General features: G+C 39.1%; 1 protein-coding gene across 1 annotated transcript; it reads left to right on the top strand.

The window, feature by feature from the left end:
- The first annotated feature begins 188 nt into the window (after nt 1–188).
- LOC150021395 (cell cycle control protein 50C-like) lies at nt 189–24,890 on the top strand. Its single transcript, XM_090258212.1, has 7 exons — nt 189–398; nt 5,439–5,549; nt 12,097–12,198; nt 13,673–13,760; nt 14,163–14,303; nt 21,520–21,729; nt 24,458–24,890. Exons 1-7 carry the CDS (start codon nt 207–209, stop codon nt 24,658–24,660), a joined length of 1,047 nt encoding a protein of 348 aa, XP_090114338.1. The 5' UTR covers nt 189–206; the 3' UTR covers nt 24,661–24,890.

The raw sequence follows: 24,890 nt of genomic DNA, 5'->3' as shown, positions 1-24,890 counted from the left end.
ATGTCTCATATTAGCTGATTGAAAAAAGCTGTGCTCCTGCTAAATGTCAGGTCTGTTTAAGAAATAATTCAGGAAACCAAAAGAACTGCAACTACAAAAGGAGGTTCACATCATTCTTAAGTTAACATTACCATTATGTGGGATTACTACAAGTAGTAATGTTATAAATGACTTAAAAGTATTTCTCAATCACCTGCAGGACCAAAATGGACAGGACATCCCAGACTTGCCGGTCCAGAATGCCAGACAACACTGCCTTGAAGCAGCAGCGATTACCTGCCTACCGGCTGCAGCTCTCAGCCACCAAAGTCCTCTCTGGCTTTTTTGCCACAGGTGCATTCTGTCTTGGCATAGGCATCGTCCTTATATTGTCTGCAAAGAGCATCAAGGAGATGGAGGTCTGTCTTCTCTTACATGTTTAATACAATTTGTAAGAAATTTCTACTTTGGGACTATAAATGAGTGGTCCGTGTGAGAACACAGCCCCTCAACAGGGAACTAAATGAGACTAGACCATCCCTGGTACAGATGGCGACAGAGCCTCTGTGTGGTGGCTTTATTCATCCCTGTTCCCTCTTGAGAACAGTCCCTCTCACTTTGGGTGGTTCAGCCATGCTTGTCTACAGGGGCCTGGAGGAAGTCGGAAGGTTTTTATGCTGGCAGAGAACTAAGTAAGCAATTGGTAGAGGTGGGAGAAGGAGAGGTGAGGCCAAATGACTGCCAGATGCCCATGAATTGTGCTAATAAAAAGAATGGAGAACCAGAGATAGAGGTCTTCAATTTTGCCCACTTTCAAGCATAGTGACTATGTGTTTGCAAATGAGCTCTCTCTGAGATCATCACTTTAATCTAGGAAACGCAAGAACCCAAATTTTTCTGGCCTCTTAAGGACACTTAGCAAAATAGAACAAATTCTACTCCGTAAGAAAAGCTGGAGCTAAGGGCCTACCCTTCAGTCACAGCCTTTTGCCAATATGATTAACAAGCTGTTGGAGGATGAGACCCCCTCACCCCGCACCGGAAGCTGGTCTGGGGAGATTGGCAAGAGCTGATCTGAGGCTAAATTGGCCACGCCCATATTCAGTGGAATGAATTAAGTAAATTATTTAAATCAGCTCTGAGCAGATTACCAGACATCCCAAACTATGTGACCTTCACTCCAAAGGCAGTGGTGGAAAGCTGACCCAGTTCATCTCCCACACGGCTAGTGGCAAAATTATGAAGCCCAAGTATGTCAACATTGATTTAGTATTTGTGATTATGTGATGATACTAAGAGTTCTGTTAGGTATGCAGATGAGTCATATAAATAAAAATTGATTTCTGCCCTCTATTAGCTAATAATAATAGAGTAGGTAAGTCTGTGTGGTAAGAACAGCTCAGTCATAGCTGACTTCTTCACGGTATCCACAACCCCTTTCTAGTACATTGCCCAGTGCGTAATAGGTACAAATGTATTGAAAGAATGGATTATTGCAAATAGTGAGGACTTCACAAAGGAGAATATCGGTTAGGCCCTACTCCTCCTGTTGCCTTTCTACTTCTATTTTCTTCTACCTGCTCCCAGCTCCCAGCATCTAACTCTTCAGGAATCAAGTGGCCCTAAATTTTTTGAGTCCTCCAGTGTGACTTGTAAATCAGCAGGCCCCACAAGGTGGCAGAGGCAAAAGGGCAGGAACAAATTAAACTTGCCTTGTGTTGGGGATAACAAAGTAATTGGCTTACAGAGTTAATATTCATTTCCACAAACAACTCATCCTGTTAACTTATCTGTTTTCTTCTTCACCAACCCCTTTCTTTCTGGTTCTTCCCTCCACCCCCTTCCTATGTCCTCCCTGCTTCCTTCTTTCTGGTCGCTCACCTCATCCATCCACTGTGAAGCGCAGCCTCCATGAAGAGGCAGCTGCTGCTGAAAGATGTCACCTCCTGCATGTGAGGAGGACCTCACTCCATGGTTCTCTAAGGCCACTCTGCAAACAACTTTCAACAGAATGCTTTTATCATAATGTTTAGGGGGTTTCCAATTGACTTTTTTTTAGTCACTTCAGATAGAACTGTTTCTAACAGTTTGCTTTTATACAAGAAAACCAGAAACCACCAAGAGAGCAGAATGCCCTTTTGCATGTGGAAGTGTTTCATCAGATTGGTTGATAAGATGAAGTGCATACCCCAGGCCAGTGTGATCAAGGACAGACCTAGCAGAAAAAAGTTCTGAGTGGGCTTTGCTCTTCTCACTTAGCCCTAGGACACAACAAGGAAGTGCCTTTTTGCAGTTTACTTTAAGCAAGTGTGATCATTTCCACCCCTCCAAAATTCTATGAGGAACCAACAAGAATCTTTGCTGTCATTTTAGAGCTATAGGCTTACAAGGCCACTTGAGCACCAAAGTAGACAATAGATAAGAGTTATGTTTTTCTCATAAAATTTTTGGAGCTAGAAAGCACCTTATTATGTATCATCTACTCAAAATCATTTGACCATCCAACACATTTTTTTCTAATTCTGCATTGACAGAATCCATAGAGTAGAATATGTACAACTACAATGTAAGAGACGTTTAAACCTGTAGAGAATTTTTAGTTGTGCAACTGATGAAAATTGACAGGAAGCAAAATCTCAATGGATTGAGAAATGCTCCAGAGAATGGCAATTTAGCACCTTATTTTATACATTAGAATCAAAGGAGAAAGTAGGGGTTACAAGAAATCCATTGGTGATAGATTAGGGAGGCAGAAGAAAGCAAAGGTGGGGGGAACCTCTGGGATTGGATAAAAAGTAAGATGATAGACACATCTTATAGGTGGGTACAGAATAGTTAACAGTCGACAATTAACATAATGATAATGAGGGGATCTGTGGTCTCCCTGGTACCGTGTCTGTGCTTTGAGGGGTCTGGGAAAAGGAAATTTGACATTCCAAAGGTATGTTATCCTAGATGCAAAAAGACAACAGACAGGCTCAGTTAAGGTAAAGACTGACCTTTGTTAGGGAAAAATACTGGCCTAGGACATGACTACCCACCATGAACTGCTTCTATTTAGAAAGTTTTAACGTCAGACCATCCTACATGTTTATGTCTCTGAGTTTCTAAGGCCAACACGCAGACCTCTCCTGAGCTTGTCAGGTTTTGCATGTGGCCTTTTCTTCCTCAGACCTCACAGACCGGTTAATTGCTAGATAAAACGATGCTAATGAACAGAATGTGGGCCCTGGACTTGAAGCATTTAACTCAGGTCAGGGACTTGCTGAACTAGAATCCCAGTTCCCTCAGTAACAGTTCAGTGTGCAAGGTCTCAATTACAATCAAAGCACTGTTCTTTAATGCTTTTCAAAAATCAGAATGCAGCTTCACCAACAGAAAAGGCATCGATATTTTTCAGAATAATAATTCAAGCCTTGCTGCCTGTTTAAAGAAAGATTTAAGTAAATATAAGCATTTAAATACAATTAAGTCACCTTTTTCCCCAGTCTTTCATTTACTACTAACGCTTTACCTATTTGGCTTCAAAACTTCCAGTGGCTTTGCAAGGAGTCAAAATTCCTTCTGTCTTGTTAATCTTCTCTCCCAAAGAATCTTAAATCCCATTGGCAATTTAACAAGGAGAAAGTCACTCCCTTGCTTCCCTGCTCCTCCCCGATTCCCATAATTTTTTTTTCCACAAAGTATGTTCTTTATTACTTTATCAGCTCTAAAATAACCTTCTTCTAAAAAGTTTGAAAAAACAGTTGCAAATACTGCAAATTTATCAGCAAAGAGTTAAGTATCAATATATTTATTCCTTAAGTTTGAACACATAAGGGAGAAATAAAATAGATTATAAACCTCATTTGACCTAATCTTATAAAAAGTGATTCCAGCTGTCTTCAGTCCTGCTGTCTCCAGATAGATTTTCAGGGTGGCTTTGTGTCACTCAGTCTACCCACAATAGGTTGAATAGCATAGTCCACAGTAACCACCAAGACACCACCTCTCGTTCTGGACTACCTGACTGGCATTTGGCTTTACATCCAAGAGTGCCTCCAGAAGGGCTGGCAGGGTTGTGGCCGCTCTCATAAATGTTCTGATTCTGTGAACATGTTCTTACTGACTGCTGCAAATCTTGGGTTTGCATGTGGAAATTCCAAGAAGGTGTTGGGCAACTTTGGTCCAATGTATGTTATTCCTAGGTCCTTGGATAACAGCCGTATTAGTGGTGTGGCTGGTTCGATCACATATGCTGAGTATTCAAAACCACTTGAATACCCTGGAATCCCTTTCCTTTCTGAAGGTACCATTCTGAAGGCCTTCGATGTAGTCTTCTAAGTACTTTCCAACACAGTGAGGGAAAAGCGGAAGCCCAGAGCAGCACCCATGACAAGCCCTGGTCACCTGAGATGAGCATTTCCTGTAGCATAAGGAAGGTGTACAGCCTCTGTGGCCTCTCAGCCTCCCTCTCTTCCTCTCCTCCAGCTGCACCTTCACGTAACTGAGTCCCTCAGCCAGAGTTCACAGGATTTGCTCATTTGGGACATACTATCCTTTTTTATAGCATCCATTCTACTATCTTCACAGAATTCAACTTCTAAAAAACAGGTAACAACATTTTTAAATCAGAATGATTCCACATATGTTGATAACCCTACATTTTGAAAACAGTTCTTTTTCTATGTTTGGTCATTTTTAATAACTTCCTCTATATGCAGTGTAGAAGAATTCATTAGTATAAATATTTTCCATACAATAAAATGGAAAACCAGTGAAGTGACTTCCCCATAACACTGATTAGACTCAGGCTTTAGGCCCAGTACTATGAGACATTGACTAATACTTTCCTAATGACACCTCTTTATGATCCAGGCATAAGGCTTCATCGCAACAGGTTACGTAAATATGCAATAAAAACACTGAACTCCAGGTCAGTGGCAAAATGCTGCAGGTCCCCACATGGAAGGCTGCACGAAGGCCCGCTGCTCCAGAGCGTCTGCAGAAACACTCGTCCTTCACAGTGGGCTGTCCTTCACTCAAAGCCAGACAACCTGCCCTTGCCCAGGCCGCTCGGAGGCTTTGGTGAGCTCAGAGCTTGAATTTTAAGATATATACTCCTATAATTTTTTTAAATTAAATTTATTGGTGTGACATAGGTTTCAAATCTACAGTTCTATGATACATCATCTGCATATTGCATTGTGTCCACCACCCAAAGTCAAATCCTTTTTAATAAAGGAATTTCTTCATTTTTTTTTAATTTTATTTATTGATTTTAGAAGAGAGGTGGGGGGAGAGACAGAGACATTGATTTGTTGCTCCAGTTATTTAGACATTCATTGGTTGATCTTTGTATGTGCCCTGACCGAAAATACAATAGAACCCACAACCTTGGCCTATTAGGACTATGCCCTAACTAACTGACCAGGGCCCAAAGTAAAATCTTCTTAATTTTTCTTTTTCCTACCTGACAGATTAATTACACAAATATATGTGCAAATTGTGCAGACCTGCGGGAAAACGCCATTAATTTTGACAAAGAATGCAGCTGCTCCATTCCTTTTTACCTGCCAGAGACAATGAAAGTAAGTGAAACTCAAGAGCCTTCAACTGGCTATATGCTGATCTCTTCTATTTCACAACTGGCAGTAAGTTCATGATTTTCACCAAATGCCTCTCAAAACTCAAAATACAAAAAATAAGGCAGGGTGGGTGCAGAGGGGTCATACAACGTATTGGGTTTATGTACGACTCCCCTGCCCCCTTTTCTTCTCCTTTGGAATTTTGTTCTCCTTTGTTTTTAAGTTTCCAGATTCTGTACTTACCCAACTTTGTAACATAATTCTTAATATCAATCAAACAGATTTTACTCCAATGTCAGCACAAGAGGGGATTGTAGAGATCACAGAATCTAACCACTCATTTTATAGTGAGAAAATTAATGGGCTGAGAGGCTAATTGACTTGACCAAGGTCGCACAGTGAGTTAGTATCAGGGGTCACACCTGGTGGGATTCTCCTTGGGTCCCTCCAAGTCATCCTACATATGCAGTTGCCTAATCCCTGTCAGGCACTGTGAGAAATGCCAAAGAAATAGTAAGACAGTCTCTACTCTTGGGATGATTAAAGTTGTGTGTTAGTCCAGGTCCTCTGAGAAGCTGATGCCAAGACAGGATTAGACATGCAAGAGATTTATTGTGGGAACTGCCTCTAAGGGAAAATGGGCTGGAGGAGGCTGAGAGAGCCGTCAGACCACAACACAGCTCTGACCCCTGTAAAGTAGAGAGAAGGGGAATGGGAAGGGAAAAGAAAGAAGGAAGCTAGGTCTTAGACAGTAGTGTATTCTTAAGAAAGCTTCAGCAAGGCTCAGTGGAGTTGCAAGGTCACTGATGACTTCCATGTGGATAGATCCAACAGTGAGTCCTCGGTGCCTTGTCAGCTCACCGGACACAGGTGATCCATCACTCCCTCCTCCTAACACACTTTCTTCTCTTGGCTTTCAGGATACCACACTCTCTTGGAATTCCTCCTAGCTCTCTGGCTGCCCTTCTGTGGTTTCTTTGCTGTTCCTCCTGCTTTCCTCAAACTCTGTGTTAAGAGCTGCAGGATTTTAGTCTTAGTCTTCAGTCTTTTCCTCTCCATGTGCACTCACTTCCTTGGAAACGTTGCCAACCTCCTGGCTTTAAATGCCTTCTGTTGCCAACACTCATATCTTTAGCCCAGACTTCTCTTTCAATACCCACACTTGTATTTCCAGTTGCCTTCCTGATGTCTAAATTTGGCTGACTAAGAGATACATGAAGCTCAACATTTACAAAACTGAACTGCTGACACCCACTTCTCCCCCTACAAAAAAAAAAAAAAAAAACCTATTCCACTCTATTCTCAATCTCAGCTGACGGCAGCTCCATCCTCCCAGTGCCCAGGCCAAAGGCCCAGGAGTCATTCTTGACTCCTTCCGTTCTCTACCACCTCACATCCAATCCATCCTGTTTACTTTACCTTCGAAATATATCCAGAGTCTGCCCACTTCTCCACATCTCTGCTCCTACTACCCAGCTCTGTGCCACATTCAACCTGCACCTGAATTTCTGCAGTAGCCTCCTAACGGCTCTCCCTGCTTATATCAGTATCTCAACAGAACAGCTGGAGTAAGCTTTTTAAAGCTTAAGTCATATTCCTTTGCTTAAAAATTCCTGCAATGGCTCCTCTTTCCACTAAGTGAAAAAGCCTAAGGCTTTACAAGGCCCTACATGATCTGGTTTCACATTTTCCCTCTGATTTGATCTCTCCATTGTCTTCCACCCACCTTCACACCAACTGCACTGACTCCTCCTTCCACACTCCTGCCATGCTCCCTGTGCCTGATATCCACTTGGCTACCTCCCCTACCTCCTTCAGGTCTTGGCTCAGCTCTCACCTTAGTAAAGCCTACTCTGGCCAACCTGTTTCATACTACAGCCTGTAAACTCACTCTTCCCCTTCACTCCTGATCCTTGTTACCTTGCTGTAATCTCTATTTTTTCCATAGTGCTTATCACCTTCAAATATACTGTAGAAATGAACAGTTTATTATAAACATGTGTTGTTTGTTGTCTCTCACTGCTGTATCATAAGCACCTTAACAGCGCATGGCACACTGTAGAAGCTCAATTAATGTTGATTGAATGATTATATAAATCTTCGCTTCCTCCCCAATGCATAGCACAGTATATTTCACATGAGAGATGTACAGAAAATGTTTGCTAAAATATTAAATGAATTGAGGAAAGATAAAGTGCTAAATTATATGGGTTTATGCTCTAGGAAGCTTTGGTTGTATGTGTCTTTCTTATTTCCCCCTTGATCCCAGAAGAAAGTGTGTTGGTGTCATTAATATTCTAAGTACATCTGTATTGATTATGGGTGGCTCTGATCAGTTTTGTAAGTCAGACATAAATTATAAGGAAATTACTGAGTTGTACTTGAGTTATAACTGAAATCTATACAAAGTCAGTGGAGGAAGTTTTACAAATGTGTTCTTTTATTATAGATCAAAATTCTAGTTCTCTATAGCTATACCCTTTCTTGCCTTCCTCAGCTCCCCATGTTGCCCCCCAAAGTAAAAGTGAGTGTCATTTAATTTGGGGGAGGGGAGACTTAAAACAACGGAAATTTATTCTCATACAGTTCTGGAAGTCAGAAAACTGAAGTCAATATGTAAAGTAGGGTTGTTCCTTCTGGGGGCTCAGAGTACTTAAATTTTTGAAGAAAAAGATCCAAAGGGCTTCAGTTCCCATCTGTCTGTGTTCTTTGAAGCAGTAAAGGCAAATGAAGTGTTACCAGCTGCTAACCATTCCTTTCAGGCAACAGCTTTCTCATAAAAATCCAACCCACTACTTAGGGCAATGACAGGGCCCTCCACTCTCCAGTTGGCACACACAACATGCGCTTGATGATGACTCCACATGAGACTCTCAGCCCTAAACTCAGGAACCTGCACCGAGTGCCACTGATGTAAAGAGAAGAAACACCTTAATAAAGTATGTGCCTCCAGAACTAATCAAAAAGATGATGATCTTTGAGGCCTTGTTAAGCTAAATCTTGGGCAAAGAATCATTGAGAAAAGGTTATCAAAAAACTCCTGTCTCGCATGTGGTGAGTGTTCTCTGCCTATTTGTTTTATCATTTATATGCGTATATAACTTTGGGTAAGTAGAATTCTCTTTTTAGGTTCCAAGAAAGTGTATGGTAAATCCCTTTCTGTGGATTTCATGTTTTCTGTAGTTAAGGATCAACAGTAGAGGTTTCCTCTTTGGGCGAGGAAATGTAATCAGCCGTTCCCGCTACGCCTGGCTTATTCACCCTCACATCCCTGCTCTCTGTTTCCTATGCTGCGACCTGCCTCTTTGTCATAGCCCGGCATCTCCCCTTCTCAGTATGCCGAAGATTTTTCTCTTTCAAGTGACGAAGCTCATGGGCTTCTGTTGTTGTCTATTACTGGCCATACCATTGCCTTTGTTTCCAGCCTGCCCTGGGTAACAGCTCCCATTTTCCATACTCAGCCTCCTGAAGTTTCTTTAAGGTGGGGCCAAAAGCCTTTCCAAGTGCTGTTTTTGTGTAGTGTAAGAAAATCAATGGACTCAGGGAATTGCAAAGGAATACTTTTGTATTTCTGGCACTGAATATATCACCTAACATATGGGAGGCACTTTAAATAAATGTTAAACCGTCATATATTTTTGGATGCCAGCCTCATTATTTTGGAGGTAGTTCATATATTAATTATAAACAGTTACATTGACCATTTCTTATACATTATATATGCTGTTAGTAAAACCTGTATCGTCTGCCTAGAGAATTTCCAGAGCCTTGGTGTGCACCCATACAAGTAGAAATATGACAGTAGCCTATGATGTGGCAGCCTCATACAGCAGCGTCTGTGAAAACACATGTCCCTCATGGCAACAAGGCTACTTATAACTAAGGTGAAAATCACTTTTTGGGGAGTAAGAGAATTATTCCATCTTTTTATCCATAACAAATGGTTCACCATTTCTTGAACAAGTACTATGTGTCAGGTACTGTGCTAGATCCTAGGGATTAAAAAATAAACACACACACACAAAAAAACAAAGAGCCAGTATGCACATGCACCTAAATATGTTCAGTGGTTCCAAATTTAAATCACGCTTCATGGGTTTTGCTTTGAAATCACATGACTTTGACACCTCCTACAACCCCCATACAAAACATTTTCCTAGTATCACTGGGAAATAGCAATATTTGTAAAGTTAAATTTTTTATATTGAGAATACAAAGCCTGGTTATAAAAAAATGTTTTCAAGGCAGGAGTGCAGTAGCCCTTATAAAAATATTAAAAATAAGTTATTTAGTCATTTTAATAATTATTTTTAGGTGTACTTTTATTGATTATGCTATTACAGTAGTCCCAGTTTTTTCCCATTACTCCCCTCTGCCCAGTACACCCCTTCCTTCCAGCAGTCACACCCCTCCTTAGTTCATGTCCACGGGTCATGCATGTAAGTTCTTTGGCATCACCCTCTCCTATAGTATTCTTAACTTCCCCTTGCCTATTTTGTACCTAGCAATTATACTTCTTAACCCCTGCACCATTTCCCTATTTCTCCCCCTTCCCCTCCCAGCTGATAACCCTCCAAATAATCCCCATATCTATGATTCTGTTCCTATTGTTTGTTTGCTTATTTTGTTTTTGTTTTTATTTTTCAGATTCTGTTGTTGATAGTTGTGAGTTTGTTGTCGTTTCAATGTTCATAGTTTTGATCTTTTTCTTAATAAGTCCCTTTAATATTTCATAAAATAAGGGCTTGCTGATGATGAACTCCTTCAGCTTTTCCTTGTCTGGGAAGCACTTTATCTGCCCTTCCATTCTAAATGATAGCTTTGCTGGATAGAGTAATCTTGGTTGTAGCTCCTTGCTTTTCATCACTTTGAAGACTTCTTGCCAGCCCCTTATGTCTGCAAAGTTTCTTTTGTGAAATCAGCTGATAGTCTTATGGGAACTCCTTTGTAGGTAACCTTTCTTTTCTTTTGCTGCTTTTAAGATTCTCTCTTTATCTTTAACTTTTGGTATTTTAATGATGATGTGTCTTGGTGTGGTCCTCTTTGGGTCTAACTTGTTTGAAGCTCTCTATGCTTCCTGGACCTGTATGTCTATTTCCTTCACCAAATTTGGGAAGTTTTCCTTCATTATTTTTTCACGTAAGTTTTCAATTCCTTGCTCTTCCTCTTCTCCTTCTGGCACCCGTATGATTCGGATGTTGGTATGTTTAAAGTTGTACCTGAGGTTCCTAAGCCTCTCCTCATTTTTTTCAATTCTTGTTTTTTCATTGTATAGTGGTTGACTATTTGTTTCTTCCTTATGTTCCAAATTGTTGATTTGAACCCCAGCTTCCTTCCCTTCACCATTGGTTTTGTGTGGATTTTCTTTTGCTTCACTTAACATAGCCTTCCCTTCTTTCCTTATGTGTTTGCCATATTCAAGCATGTCTGTCAAGTCTGTGGGCATCATTATCACCAGTGTTTTGAACTGTGCATCTATTAGGTTAACTAGCTCCTCATCACTCAGCTCTACTACTGGAACCTTGATCTGCTCCCTCTTTTGGGCCATACTTCTCGGTCTCCTCAACTTGACAGGCTCCTGTGTTTGCCTCTATGTCTTAGGTAGAGCTCTCGCACCTGTTACGTTATAAGGGGCGGAGCCTTAGGTATTCATCAGTGTGGGATGACCCGTTTCACCACGTTGTGGTGTTGTGTGTAGGGGAGGGGTCTGAGAGGGAACAATGCTGCTTGCCCAGCACTCTCCCCTTTTCCAGGCACTTCTTTCACTTCCCATATGGGACTTGTGCCCCTCTAGCTGTTGCCCTGGCTGTGGTTCCCAGAGAGGGTGGGTTTGTGGACATTCTAGGACCGTGGGGGCCCTCTAAACAAACAGACTCTGCTGAGAGATTGCCAGTTTCTTCCACCACCCCAACCCCCACTGGTTTTCACAGTCAGAAGCAATGAAGTTTTATTTTCCCCGACATTGGGGCCATGAGCTACACAGTATAGTCTGAGGCTGGGATCACTCCCCAGGTGTCCCTCCCAATTTTTATAACATGTGACTGCACTTTCTGCTGTCCAGCCACAGCCACTGCCTTGCTGCCACTACCATGAATCTTCTCTGCCCCTCCTACCTGTCTGGATGAGAATTACTTCTTTATATCTTTCTTTGTTAGACTTCCATGCAGTTTTATTTTCTGGTCGTTCTGGTTATTTTTAGTTTTGAGGTAGTTGTATTTCTTCTTATGGTTGTGGAGGGAAACAAAGTATATCTACCTACACCTCCATCTTAGCTGGAAGTCCAATAATTCTTTATAGATCAGGATTTTCCAACACTAATTTTTATTATTTTATTTATTTATTTTTTCAGTTTTAATTGGTATTTAATATTCTATTCAACACTGATTTTTAAAAATGATTTCTTGCATTTCTATTTGATATAAAGAAACTTTTAGTTCCCATCACTTTTTTCTTTACTACTTTTCATATTTTGAAAATTCTGTCCATGTTTATTAATATTTCAGTGTATTTTTCTAACTCTCTTGTTACTTGTTGCTTTTTTCCTTTACAGGGTAATGTTTATATGTACTACAAATTATATGGCTTCCATCAGAACCTCTATCGATATGTTCTATCCAGAAGTAATAACCAACTGATGGGTAGAGATATAAAGGTAAGTAAGACTTCATTTATTTTAGCATAATGCCATACTCCTTTTTTAGAAGCCAGATGTATCTTTCATTCTAAAAGAGTGGATGGAAAATAAACTCAAGGGCTGTGGTTTTACAAGACAGAAATGCTCATTCCATTCTTGCATAAATAGAAGGGGCTGGTTATTCAGGATACCTGCTGTTGAAAAAAGGAGTACTTTCCCTCCTCAGAACAGTAATGTGAATCTTGTCCAATTAAACAGTTATCCTTTCATGCACCAACCATTTTTTAAAGACTTCTTTAAAGATTTTATTTTATTTATCTTTAGAGAGAGGGAAAGGGAGGGAGAGAAACACCGATGTGTGAGAGAAACATTGACTGGTTGCCTCTCCCACACGCCCAACTGGGGACCCGGCCTGCAACCCAGGCATGTGCCCTGAGTGGGAATCAAACCAGTGACCTTTCAGTTCACAGGCTGGTGCTCAATCCACTGAGCCACACCAGTCGGGACCCATGCTTTCATTTGACAACATTTTATATTAAAATTGGATATATATTGGATTGTTAAATCTTAGTAATAATGGATATGTCAGAAGGGCAAATCTTTAAGTACCTTTCAACCACAATTTAGGATTTTATGTTTCTGTTCATAAAGTCAATGACATACTAGATGGACACATTAACTTCAATATTATTTCTTCACACTTAATTTCTGTAGTTATCTTTAAAGTTGCCCATTTTAGTTGACGAATTCACCATCCATTTTGATAGTAACTTTGAGTGGTTTGTGTTAGTCTGGGTCACACTCTATTTAGCATTGTCTTTCCTATAATTGGGGCTGTCAACCCAGACAACTTTAAGAAATTGGATTCTACTTGAATATAAGCTTTTGATTTAACTGAATATCTTTGCAAAGCTAGGATTGCAAAATTTTATTCTTGATAGGTAATATTCAGCATGCTGGCAAGAAAAGTTAGAAGGAAACCCTTTCTCCATACTGACATTTTGTGAAAATAATAAACAAATGATTTTTAGCAACCATTCTTTCCTAAATATATTCTTGTTTTAAGTAGATGGATTCCCTGTGATAAGTCATCTAGCTATAGACTCATGATTTTTATAATTTTTGAAATATAAATTACACTTCAGTAAAAACAAGTTTTAAAATGTATTCCATCATAGACTTAGGGCAATATTTAATACAGCCTTCAATGTAAAGTTCCTTTCTACAGATGTATTTGGTATGCTATGTATTGTTAATGAGAAAGAAAGCTACACACCACACACACACACACACACACACAGAGCTCCAAAACACAAAAATTTTATAGTCTTAAGTGAGCCAGAAGCCTGGGAAAAATCAGTTAGTAGTCTATAATCTTAGTGTGTATCAATAAATCAGTGTGGGTTGATTTACATTGCCAGTGTTCTCACTTTCAACATTCTAAAGGAGTTTAGCAAAAGCACTTCTCAATCATGTATCATCTTGCATCCAGGATGTTGGAAACTGTGATTCATTCGGAAAGACTCACAATGGGACCCTCATCTGTCCTTGTGGAGCTATTGCCAACAGCATATTCAATGGTAGGTGATTTTTTTTCTACCTCCATGGTGCATGCCCTTTCATAACTGAGAAACCTAAATGTCCAGAAGATCACTTCTGCAGCAGAGTGGCAGTTTGAAAAAAAAAAATGTATCCATTATCCACTGACTTATGGTATTTCATTTGCAAGTAAGTTCTTCCTTACCAGAGATTCAAAGTAGTTCAGAGCATGACTTAAATGGAGCTTAAGAATATTTTTCAATAACTGGGGCCTTAGCAAGAAATTTCAGATAAAAAATAGTACTGTAATTCCAGCATCTATGGCATGTAGACATGTTGAGTCTACTAAAACCCTGGTTTATTTTTCATGTCTAGTTTTGCATGTCAAAGGGTGGCAAAAATGCTTACTTGCATCTCTAACACAAATTTTAATTTCCTTACAGACACCATTATTCTTTCATACAACCTTAATTCATCTATACATATCAAAGTCCCATTGTTATCAAGTGGAATTACATGGTGGACAGATAAGTTCATCAAGTTTCAGAATCCACAGTCCAATAATCTGCCTAGGGCATTTGCAGGTAAGATCCATACATTAATATTTTTTATCTCTTTATAGAAACTTTGGTTTTATGTATGAGGAGATATTTATCATTACTCCATCTTTCCTTCTTTGTTGATTTCCTTTTTGTTCTAACTTTCCCTACCCATGAGCACTTCCATCACAACCTATCAGAAACATGAAATAATTGGTGCCCTGCTTGCTTCCTTCCAGTTTACCATTAATAAAAAGGCAATGTTTTAAGAAACTTGTTGCTTCATCTAAAATTAAGGTGAGCATGTAATTTATGCTCTAAACTGGTGCACTTTTGAGAATGAAAGGGAGACTAGAATAACTAAAGTTATATATTATTTGAATTTTTTACTTATTGATCAGTAAATTGACATGACCATTTCGGTAGACCTATAAAATAATTATTTAACAAACTACTTTAAAAATGATACTATTTAAAATATTAAATTAACATGCTTATGTACATTAAACCACTTTATTACCTAAACATTAAAAGATAATATATGCACCCTGACTGGTTATCACTTAGTGGGTTGGAGTGTTGTCCGACAAACAGAAAGGTCGCCGGTTCAATTCCCAGTCAGAGTACATGCCTGGGTTGCAGGCCAGGTCCTCAGTTGGGGGATACATGGAAGAGACAGTCGATTAATATTTCTTTCTCACATGGATGTTTTTCTCCCTCTCTTTCTCCCTCCCTTCCCCTCTCTCTAAAAATAAATAAAATCTTTTAAAAAGATAACATATGCAAAATAATAATTCTGAATGCATAATAACAGACTTTAATCAGTTTCTTAAATATATTTGTCTTCATTACTACCCCTGTATTTTTCTAATGAATTTTTTCTTTAAAAAATATTTTATTAAAATATTCTTTTAATTTTTTTCACAAAGTTATCTACAATCATTTTAAAGTTGCATTTTATGGTTAATCAATTTGTATTTGTTAACACCTTTAATTGATTCTTCTTTTTTGACCCTAATTTTTTTTTAATTGAGAAAATACCTATAGATGCTGAGGTGCCTATTATGCTCACAGTTTATTTTACTAAATGGAGAATATTCTCAGTTTCAGTTTTTTTGTATTGAAATATGCTGGTATTGCAACACAAATATTTTCCTGGACACTGTCTTTTCAACCTCACTTTTTTTAAATTTATGACTCTTTTGAATGCAATACTAAATTTAGATGCTACAAATTCTTAGACCTTCTTGATATCATTTAATTCTGGTAGAGAAGAAATTTTATTTAGTTAAAAATAAGAGCTCCATCAAAATATACATTGAGGTATTCTAAAGTACAATTGTATAATTTAAATATAACTCTTATACACATTTTAAACTTTCATTATGTAATATGTTAAATTATTCCCTTGCTTTTATAGGAGTAAATTTCAGTATCTTCTTTTTGCAATTTACTAAATCTTCAAAATCTTAAGTTTTTTGGCATTCCATATTTCAAATACTTTAAATATTTTTTCAACTATTTTGAACAAAAGTCAACCAAAAATTATATGGCTCATTCACCAAAAAAAGTTCAGGAACATTGTAGGATGCATCATTTGATATACAAATTAGTTCTTGAAGGGTTCAAACATTTCTAAAATTCTGGTTGATGATGTGTAGAACAATGGACCACATATACTATCATGCTGAAACATTTCTTTCATTTAGCATTTATGTCATTGAAAAATTTTTGCAGTTTAGTTTCCTTAATTGTAAACATATAAAAATATTCAAATTTGCACAACTCTTATTTTGATTAATAAAATATTGTACCTTGTTTAGGTATAATTGTGAATTGTGTATATACTTCAAATGATTTAAAGTACATTTCTCTTTAAGTTTCTCAACTAAGAAAATTACATTTACTTGGGTGTTGTGCTCCATCAAATTTTCATTTATGTTATCAATACAAAACCAAAAAATTTACATTTGATTTGTGAATTTTTAAACTGAATTTATAGTAACATTTGTTATAGTGCAGAGGTTTTATGTTCCAAACTTGAATATCAAAAACCTTTGCTCTGATTCCATGAAGAATCAAACCAAAGAAAAGAAACATTATTATGATTAACTTATTTATGTGAAGCATCTGAAATACTAGTGTAAAACTGGCCCCATTTAACTGTTTACAAAGGTCTTTTGTGCTAATGGAGCCAACACATCAAAGGTTTCCCTTGATTACACACACACACAAAAAAAAATCTTATGAAAAAGTGAAACTACAAGGAAACTCATTTGATCTAAATGAAAAGTCATGCTCACATAATGATATAAACGGACCTTCTATAGCTACACGAGGTAAAGCAGTGTCTTTGAATATACTCTTAAGAATAAGCACAAACTTTTGAAGTAGATTCTGATGTCCTGCAGCAGATTTATGTCTTTTGATTTCCATGTGGGTCAATGACATTATGATGGTTCCTGTGGTGGGGGGTAAATGCCAACCAACTTTGCAAGTATCACATTTATTAACTTCCTTGAGGAACTGTACTTAATCTTATATCAAGCATCACATGTTCCATTTTTTAGCTCTTTAAAGCTAAAGGGATTTACTAGCAAATTAAAAAACTGATACCTAACAGTAAAATAGTTATATATTTACATTATGTAATAAATAACAAAACGGATGTTGCGAGATGGTTCAAACTACTCTCAGCAACACCACTCAGCATCTATTTCCTACACTATATCAAGTACATATAGCATAACCTGTACTTTTCCATGGTTCCCACTGATCCCACTGACTTGCAGCCTGCCAGCTTCACGTGTATCACAGGCCAAGACAGAGGGTCTGGCCTAACTGGCTGGAATGTCAAACAGCTGGCAGTGTTCACAGGGATATGTTGTTTTGACTGAAAGGGTCTCTGGTTATCTTTCATTAATCACATGTTAAAGGAAGCACTCCATTCACTGCACATGGATATCTCACACACTATAACTAAGACATGGTTGGAAGTTGGAAGGATAAAATTATATGTAGTTTATTTGTTTGGGATAAGTTTTAAATCAGATGGGATAACAGACAACAGCCATAAACTGGGACAGTCTTGGGCAAAATGGCATGTATGATTAATACATAATTGAATTCCTAGCTCTGGGGTAGTTTTTATTTTGTTTGTTTACTTTTATTAGCATTTATTTTATGCTCAATTTACTACTGGGCCATAAGTTTTTGTATCTTCAGTTTCTTCTGGGATATCTTTCTCTCCTGTGCAGCCTCCTCTTCTGGTTTAGGAACAATCTACTCTTTGTCAGTAGGACCATCTCGGTGTGGCAGGGAGAGTTCGTGTGTGGGTTAACCCGCCCATGAGCTCTCTGAGTTCTACACCGCACCTTGGGAGCTTTGTTCACCTGGATGTGCTCAATGACCAGAGTCTCTACATCTAAACCCTTAAGTCCAGCATTACTCTCTGTATTTTTAAGCAAGTCCAGCAAAAATTCAGCACTCTTTTTGGGCCACTGACCCTGTGTCCAGCCACACTCTTTGGCCTGGGCTCACCCAACAGCTCTGGCATTGTAACAGCGGAATGGCACCCATGGCTTCTGTGAAGTGCTGTTCTTCAGACACTTGGTGGCTTTTTGGATATGCATGCCCTTGTTGGCCTGGGCAGTTTCGTGAATGTTCTTAAAGTGAACACGAAGGTTTGAACCTCCTGATTTGCATGATTTTATGGGGTTTTCTGGGTCAAGTAGTAGCAAATCAGTTTCAAAGGTCCCCTCAGGCCACAGGGGAAGAGCAAATTCCTAGTTTTTGAGAAGAATTTGGCAATATTCTATTCTCTTGTCTTACTATATAACCACAGATCTGTAACACAAAGGGTCCTTGGCTTTCTCTTATCTCCCACTGCACCATGTTCTTACCTCTATTGTAAGAGTTACCACATTTTACTATCATTTTCTGTTTGAATACCTGTCATGCCCACTACAGTCTATAAATTCTTTGAGGAAAAGGGTTGGATCTTATGCTGTTTTGTATCCCTGGTGCTTGATACATAGTGAGCAATCAAGAAATGCTTATTGTTCAATGAATGGATGACTACAAATGACCCAACCAAACTTGAAAATGAAGGAAGTTGTTGCCTCTTTGACCATGCTTCCCATATTCTCTTGGAGACAGGGACTCACGTGTAAGCAGGAGTTAGTAAGAGAGGGCATACTGGAACCTGCATTCTTAACTGGCTCCCTGAGTGATTCAGATGTCAGTGCCTCATAGGACACATTGCCTTGGTTCATGAGCTCTGGCTAAAGTGAGAAAGGGCCCCTACTTATCAGTTTGGATTCTACAAATAGAACCCATTTTATGGAAGTGAACAGTTCATTAACCAATTTTCTCTTGTTGACTAGCTCTTTAAAATTCAGTGTAGTTTTTATTATCAACTAATGTAAGCTTCAATTGGAATCTCTCATCCCTTGATCAAGCATTTATTGAAAAGCTACTATGAGCCAGGCACTAGACTGTACTCAAGAGTCTGCTGTAGATAGAATGAGAGAGACAGACATGTCCACCATGGTCAAGAGGGCAGGGTGAGGCTGCGAGAAAACTCAATAGGCTCGTCTCCTAGCACTGGCCCTCAGCCTGTGCTGCCAACGTTGCTACAGCACTCACACCAACCGAGCTTCCTGGCTTTAGAACAGGCTTGCAACACCTGTTTTCTCCACTTCCTCCCATTTACCAGTTCCTCACCTGTCCACACACCTGTCTGCCCTACACAAGAGTTCTCATTTCCACTGCCTCATTTATGATTGTTATTCCTTTTTTTTAGTATATTTTATTGATTATGCTGTCACAGTTGTCCCAGTTTTTCCCTTATGCCCCAGCTGCCCGGTAACCCCCTGCCTTCCAGCAATCCCTCCACCCTTAGTTCATGTCCATGGGTCATGCGTGTAGGTTCTTTGGCTTCTCCCTTTCATATATTATTTTAACACCCCCCCCCCCATCTATTTTGTACCTACCAATTATGCTTCTTAATTCCTGTACCATTTCTCCCTTTTTCTCCCTTCCCCCTCCCAGGTGATAACCCTCTGAGTGATCTTCATATCTATGATTCTGTTCCTGTTCTGGTTGTTTGCTTGCTTTTTTAATTGTTGTTGTTTTTGTTTTTATTTATTAGATTCAGTTGTTGATAGTTGTGAGTTTGTTGCCATTTTAATGTTCATAGCTTTGATCTTCTTCTTTTTCTTAAATAAGTTCCTTTAACATTTCATCTAATAAGGGCTTGGTCATGATGAACTCTTTTAGCTTTACCTTGACTGGGAAGCACTTTATCTGCCCTTACATTCTAAATGATAGCTTTGTTGGATAGACTAATCTTGGTTGTAGGTCTATGCTTTTCATCACTTTGAATACTTCTTGCCAGTCCCATCTTGCCTGCAAAGTTTCTTTTGAGAAATCAGCTGATAGTCTATGGGAACTCCTTTGTAAGTAACTCTCTTCTTTTCTTTTGCTGCCTTTAAGATTCTTACTTTATCTTTAACTTTTGGCATTTTAATGATGATGTGTCTTGGTGTGGTTCTTTTTGGGTCTAGCTTGTTTGGGACTCTCTGTGCTTCCTGGACTTGTATGTCTATTTCCTTCACCAAATTAGAGAAGGTTTTTTTTTTCATTATTTTTTCAAAGAAGTTTTCAATTTCTTGCTTTTCTTCTTCTCCTTCTAGGATCCATATGATTTGGATGTTGGTGTGTTTAAAGTTGTCCCAGATGTTCCAAAGCCTCTTCTCACTTTTTTTTTCTTTTTACATTTTATTTCTTTTTTCTGATCTGGTTGAATGTTTATTTCTTCCTTTTGTTCCAATTCATTGACTTGAATCCCAGCTTCCTTCCCATCACTGTTGGTTCCCTGTATATTTTTCTTTATTTCACTCTGTGTAACCTTCAATTTTTCCTTCATTTTTTTTGCTATACTTTATGAGTTCTCTGAGCATTCTTATCACCAGTGTTTTGAACTCTGTATCTGATAGGTTGTCTATCTCCATTTTGTTTAGTTCTTTTTCTGGGATTTTGTTCTGTTCTTTCACTCGGGCCATGTTTCTTTGTCTCCTCAATTTGGTAGCCTCCCTGTGTTTTTTTCTGTATGTTAGGTAGAGCTTCTTTTACTCCTTTAGTAGCGTGGCCTATGTGTAGGGCGGAGCCTTAGGTATTGCCAGAATGGGGCAACTTGCTTCACCCTTTTCTGGCTTTGTTTGTGGTGGCAGGCTTGGAAAGGGGACAGTGCTACTGCCTGGCTTCTGGTAATTTTCCTGGCACTTGCCCTGTTTCCAGTCACTTCACCCATTTCCCATATGCAGTTGGTGCCCTTCCAGTTGCTGCCCTTGGGTTTTCTTACATTCTAAGACTGTGCAGGCCCTTTAAGTGGTGAAAATTTGTCAGTTTCTTCTGCCACCCCAACCCCCACTGCTGTCTACAGCCAGACATAATGGGGAGTTATCTTCCCGGTGCTGGAACCCTGGGCTGTATGGTCTGACCTGAGGCTGGGATTGCTTCCTCCCAGGGTATTCCTCCCGATTTTTATCCACCACACATGAATGTGGGACCATCTGTTCCACCACCGCAGTCACCACCACTTTTCTGAGCCACACTGCCTCTCCAACTGTTTCCACAACCCCCACCCTCCTACCCATCTAAATGAATGTGGCTTCTTTAAATCTTTGGTTGTCAGACTTCCATATAGTTCAATTTTCTGACAGTTCTGGTTATTTGTTTTTTTTTGAGATCTGGTTGTAACTCCTTCTATGGTTGTGTAAGGAGGTGAAGCATATCTACCTATGCCTCCATCTTGACTGGGAGTCCTCTTTTTTCTTAAATATTAACCAAGTATCTTGTTTTAATTTACTCTCTTTAAATTACTAGTGAAGTTATGATGTTGTCAGAGAATATGATACTATCACAGAATAGAACCACTATTATTTTGCTTTACCTATTTTTCAATGCTTTATTTGGGACACATAATATGCAATATATATAATTTGGTATTCTGCTTTTTTTTAATCTTATGAAAATATCATCAACATGTCCCTCCCAGATTTTCTTAGAATCTTTATAACCAGTATTTGTAATGGTCGCTTACTCAGGCAGTTTACACACACATATACTTTTTTGAAAAGTCTAATTTCTATTTCTCTCTTCTCAAGAACCCAAAAGTTATTTCATTCTCTACATTCTAAGGAAAAGCGAAGGGGGTAGGTGATTCTTCTCCACCACATCCATTATTTTCTTCTCATAGGAACTGCAAAGCCCCCATACTGGCCTAAGCCTGTCTATGAACTGGATGAAGAGGACTCGGGGAACAATGGCTTCATTAATGAGGACTTCGTTGTGTGGATGCGGACAGCTGCCTTTCCCACCTTCAAAAAACTACACCGTCGACTCAATCGAATACAGTATTTTACTGAAGGCTTGCCTGCTGGTAATTATAGTTTCAACATAACCTACAGTATCCTTTCATATTACTTCTTCTTGCAGTGAAGGAAAATCAGTGTCCGTCTGAGTACTAGTTGTTGAATTATTTCATCCTGTGCTTTTTTACTCTTCAATCAAATTTATCTATAAAGAAATACATAGGCAGTACTGTTTTTCCCTTACCATATAGCCATTTGCCTCCACTTTATATAATCAAATGTGTACCTTTTTAAGGGCTAACAATTAATAGCATTATTAAGTAAGTAGATATGAATAAGTAAGAAAGGACTATTTCTGCCCCCCCAAGAAATATTAAATAACACAGCCTAGAGATCTAAAACAATGAGGAGAAGCCTGCTGTATGGGGTGGGATGAGAAGGAGGACTGTAGAAATAAATGGAGAGTGGTTTGATAAGCAGTAAATTTGGAATATGAACTAAAAATAACTAAAACTAAGAGGCACTGTAGAACCTTTTATTTTAGACAAAAGTACCATAGACCAAATGAGCCCTGGAATCAAGGTGCAGCTCCAGTTCATCCAACCCACGTGGGGAGTCCTATGAGGTATTCACTGAAGAAGCTGTGTTTCTCCTGCTCTGAGGTATGAAGCCAGCTTGTAGGAATCGGTGTCTTTTGGTTATGGACAGTCCAAGTTGGGAAGCATATGCTTTAATATGAGGTTCTGAATTTTTCCACTTAATTCAAAAATACAAATGTAACTCTTGATTTTAAAACAAAAAGGAATTATCTTTAAAATGACACCAAACACTACCTTTAAAAAAATTGTGTAATGAAACTCAATTTACACTAACTCTGGTCTTCAAACTTAATTTTGAAGTCTCTTCCTGATTCCCCCTGAGACAGAAGTCTCTGGGAGGCAGAATCTTTCCAGGGCTTATGCACAACTTTAAGGCGTCAGCTCTGGGACATCTCAGGGCTGCTGTTAGGAGTGGTTTATGGGACCCAAGCAAGACAGAGGATCTTAGTACCAAACATCTCCTCTGTTTCTTTACCTCTCTGTGAGCTTGAATGAGAAATTATTGGGGATAGTGAATTACTGCCCCAGTTCCCTGCTCCATCTTTTCTATCCTAGAGTAGAGTGAGGACATTTCCATCATGTCAGGGAAGTGGGGACATTCCTCAGTCAGAGATACCCCCACTGATGTGGCACCATCTACCTGTCAGTTTGTTGCTTCCTTTTGTTTACTGACCAGGAGTACTACTTGCCTTTATTCTATCTTTTAAGCAGGCCCTCTATCTAGTCTGTGAAAATGAAAACCATAAATTGCTCTCTCTTTCACAGCATTATATATACAGATCAAAGACTAAGCCATAGAATACTATCTTTTAAATAAAATTTTTGCAACTCCTTCTTCCCTAAGCCCCCCAAAATTGAGACTGAAAGTTGTTGACAGTGGTCTCTGGAGTGAGACCTTCCAATCCCCCCAACTTTGTCTGTGATGGCTTTACCAGTAAAGCAGTTATAGTTACAGTCAAGGAACAGGGCCAGGGAGGGGGCTGCGGGGGGATGGACAACCATCAGGAATTTCTGTCCTCACAGTGCATAACAGTGGGCTTGGGTTGAGGGGCAGAGGAAGGGACTGTATGTTCCAAACAAAGGAGACACACGATTTCTCCTCGTAGGTGACTTCATTCACAGTCATTTCCATGCTGATGACTCTCAAATCTAAATCTTCCACATAGAATCTTAGTCTTGAGCTTTAGTCCTATCCCTGCTCTACCTGGGTTGAGCCCTGGTGTAAGTATTACCCAGCCAGCCTCATGGCCTGGCTGATTCGCACAGAGAACTAAGCCTGAGCTGCAGAAAATGCCTACCACTTCTAACAGAGAAAAGAGGTTCTTTGTGTGAGGAAAATACCCTCTCATAGATTTGAGGGAGTGAGAATACAGACAGATGAGTGGAGGTGGCACCCAAGGACCTGGTGACAATGAGGAATTTGACATGAAAGAGGGAGACCTGGTTTCCTAACAAGTTTCCTTGTGCTCTTAATAAATAGCATGCTGCCAAGTGATTTGAGGCCTTTTAAGAGCTGTGCTGGGAAATGCCGCTGTCCTGTGCCGTTGCTATGAGAAGCCTTTATTTGTTTATTCATTGGTTTACAAAAGACACCAGATGTTTAAAAACTTCAGACCACATGCATAATCAAAATGACATCATTAAAACACTAACGATAGCAAACCCACTGCAAACACTTTCTCCCAAGCAGTGAGGGGGGCTGGTCTTTTTAAACCCAGACCAATGCCCCACCTTTAGTTTTCCTACCAATAATGTTTTGCCATATAGCTCCCTATATTTTTGTTCTTCACTCCTCTTGAAGGAGGAGTGAGGTAGGAATCCAAAGCTTACTGAGTCTATTAAGGACTGTAGCCTGCCCTGGGTTTCCTGATTAATAAAACAAAAGTTTAGGTTTGCTGTAAAACCTATCTATATTATTTTCATTTTCTTGGATTTAAATATATTTGTTCATATTTTAGTTACTGTAAGTCATTCAGATCTATATCTGTGTCAGAATCTCTTTCATGCATTACAACTTTGTAGAAGGAAGTCTTGTTTTTGCTTAATTTCATTCCAGTAAGATACAATGTACTATTTTATAAGTATTAGACCATATGAAATTGAATCATCAACCCTGTTTTTACCTACAAAACCAGCAATTGTATGATTCAACCTAACGTATTTAGGATATGCAGTGGTAGAGTTGAGAAGTGTGAAGACAGATCCTTAACAGATCTTTTCTTAGACTTTCCCGTAACCAGATTCCAAGGAGAAAAATCAGTTGTTCTTTCCACCCTGACATGGAGTGGAGGGAGTAGCCTTTTCTTAGGTCTTGCCTACACAGTGACAGGAGCCATGACATGGTTGGCCTCCTTTTCAATGATGGCCATTCACTTGATGCAGAAAGAAAGGAAAACGTTTTTTCCCAGCTGTCAAATCAAGCTTTAAATAGAAAAGCAGAAAACACAGAAATGGATTGTGAAGTAATGGGGCCAAAGATTTCTATCAAGACTTGGAATGACTGGGACATTTTTCATCAAGGGGAACTGCATTGATGAACCAAGTACAATCCCAGGTGGATAAAAGAGAGTTTCAGAGTGAAGAAGAGGAGAAGGTGGGGGAGGAAGAAAAGGCATAATAATATATAGTAAAATGTTCTTGGGGAATGAATATAAATT

Source organism: Furipterus horrens, unplaced genomic scaffold (genome assembly GCF_987537825.1).
Source record: "Furipterus horrens unplaced genomic scaffold, mFurHor1.1.pri manual_scaffold_1, whole genome shotgun sequence".
Lineage (NCBI taxonomy): Eukaryota > Metazoa > Chordata > Mammalia > Chiroptera > Furipteridae > Furipterus > Furipterus horrens.
Note: the sequence above shows the minus strand (reverse complement) of the source record. Positions and strands in the feature narration are given on the sequence as shown.

Bases quoted from the DNA above. Each gene is read 5' to 3' on its own strand.
- LOC150021395 (XM_090258212.1), top strand. From the start codon at position 207: ATGGACAGGACATCCCAGACTTGCCGGTCCAGAATGCCAGACAACACT. The intron at 399-5,438 runs GTCTGTCTTCTC...CCTACCTGACAG, and splicing joins AGAGCATCAAGGAGATGGAG to ATTAATTACACAAATATATG. The intron at 14,304-21,519 runs GTAAGATCCATA...TTCTTCTCATAG, and splicing joins TCTGCCTAGGGCATTTGCAG to GAACTGCAAAGCCCCCATAC.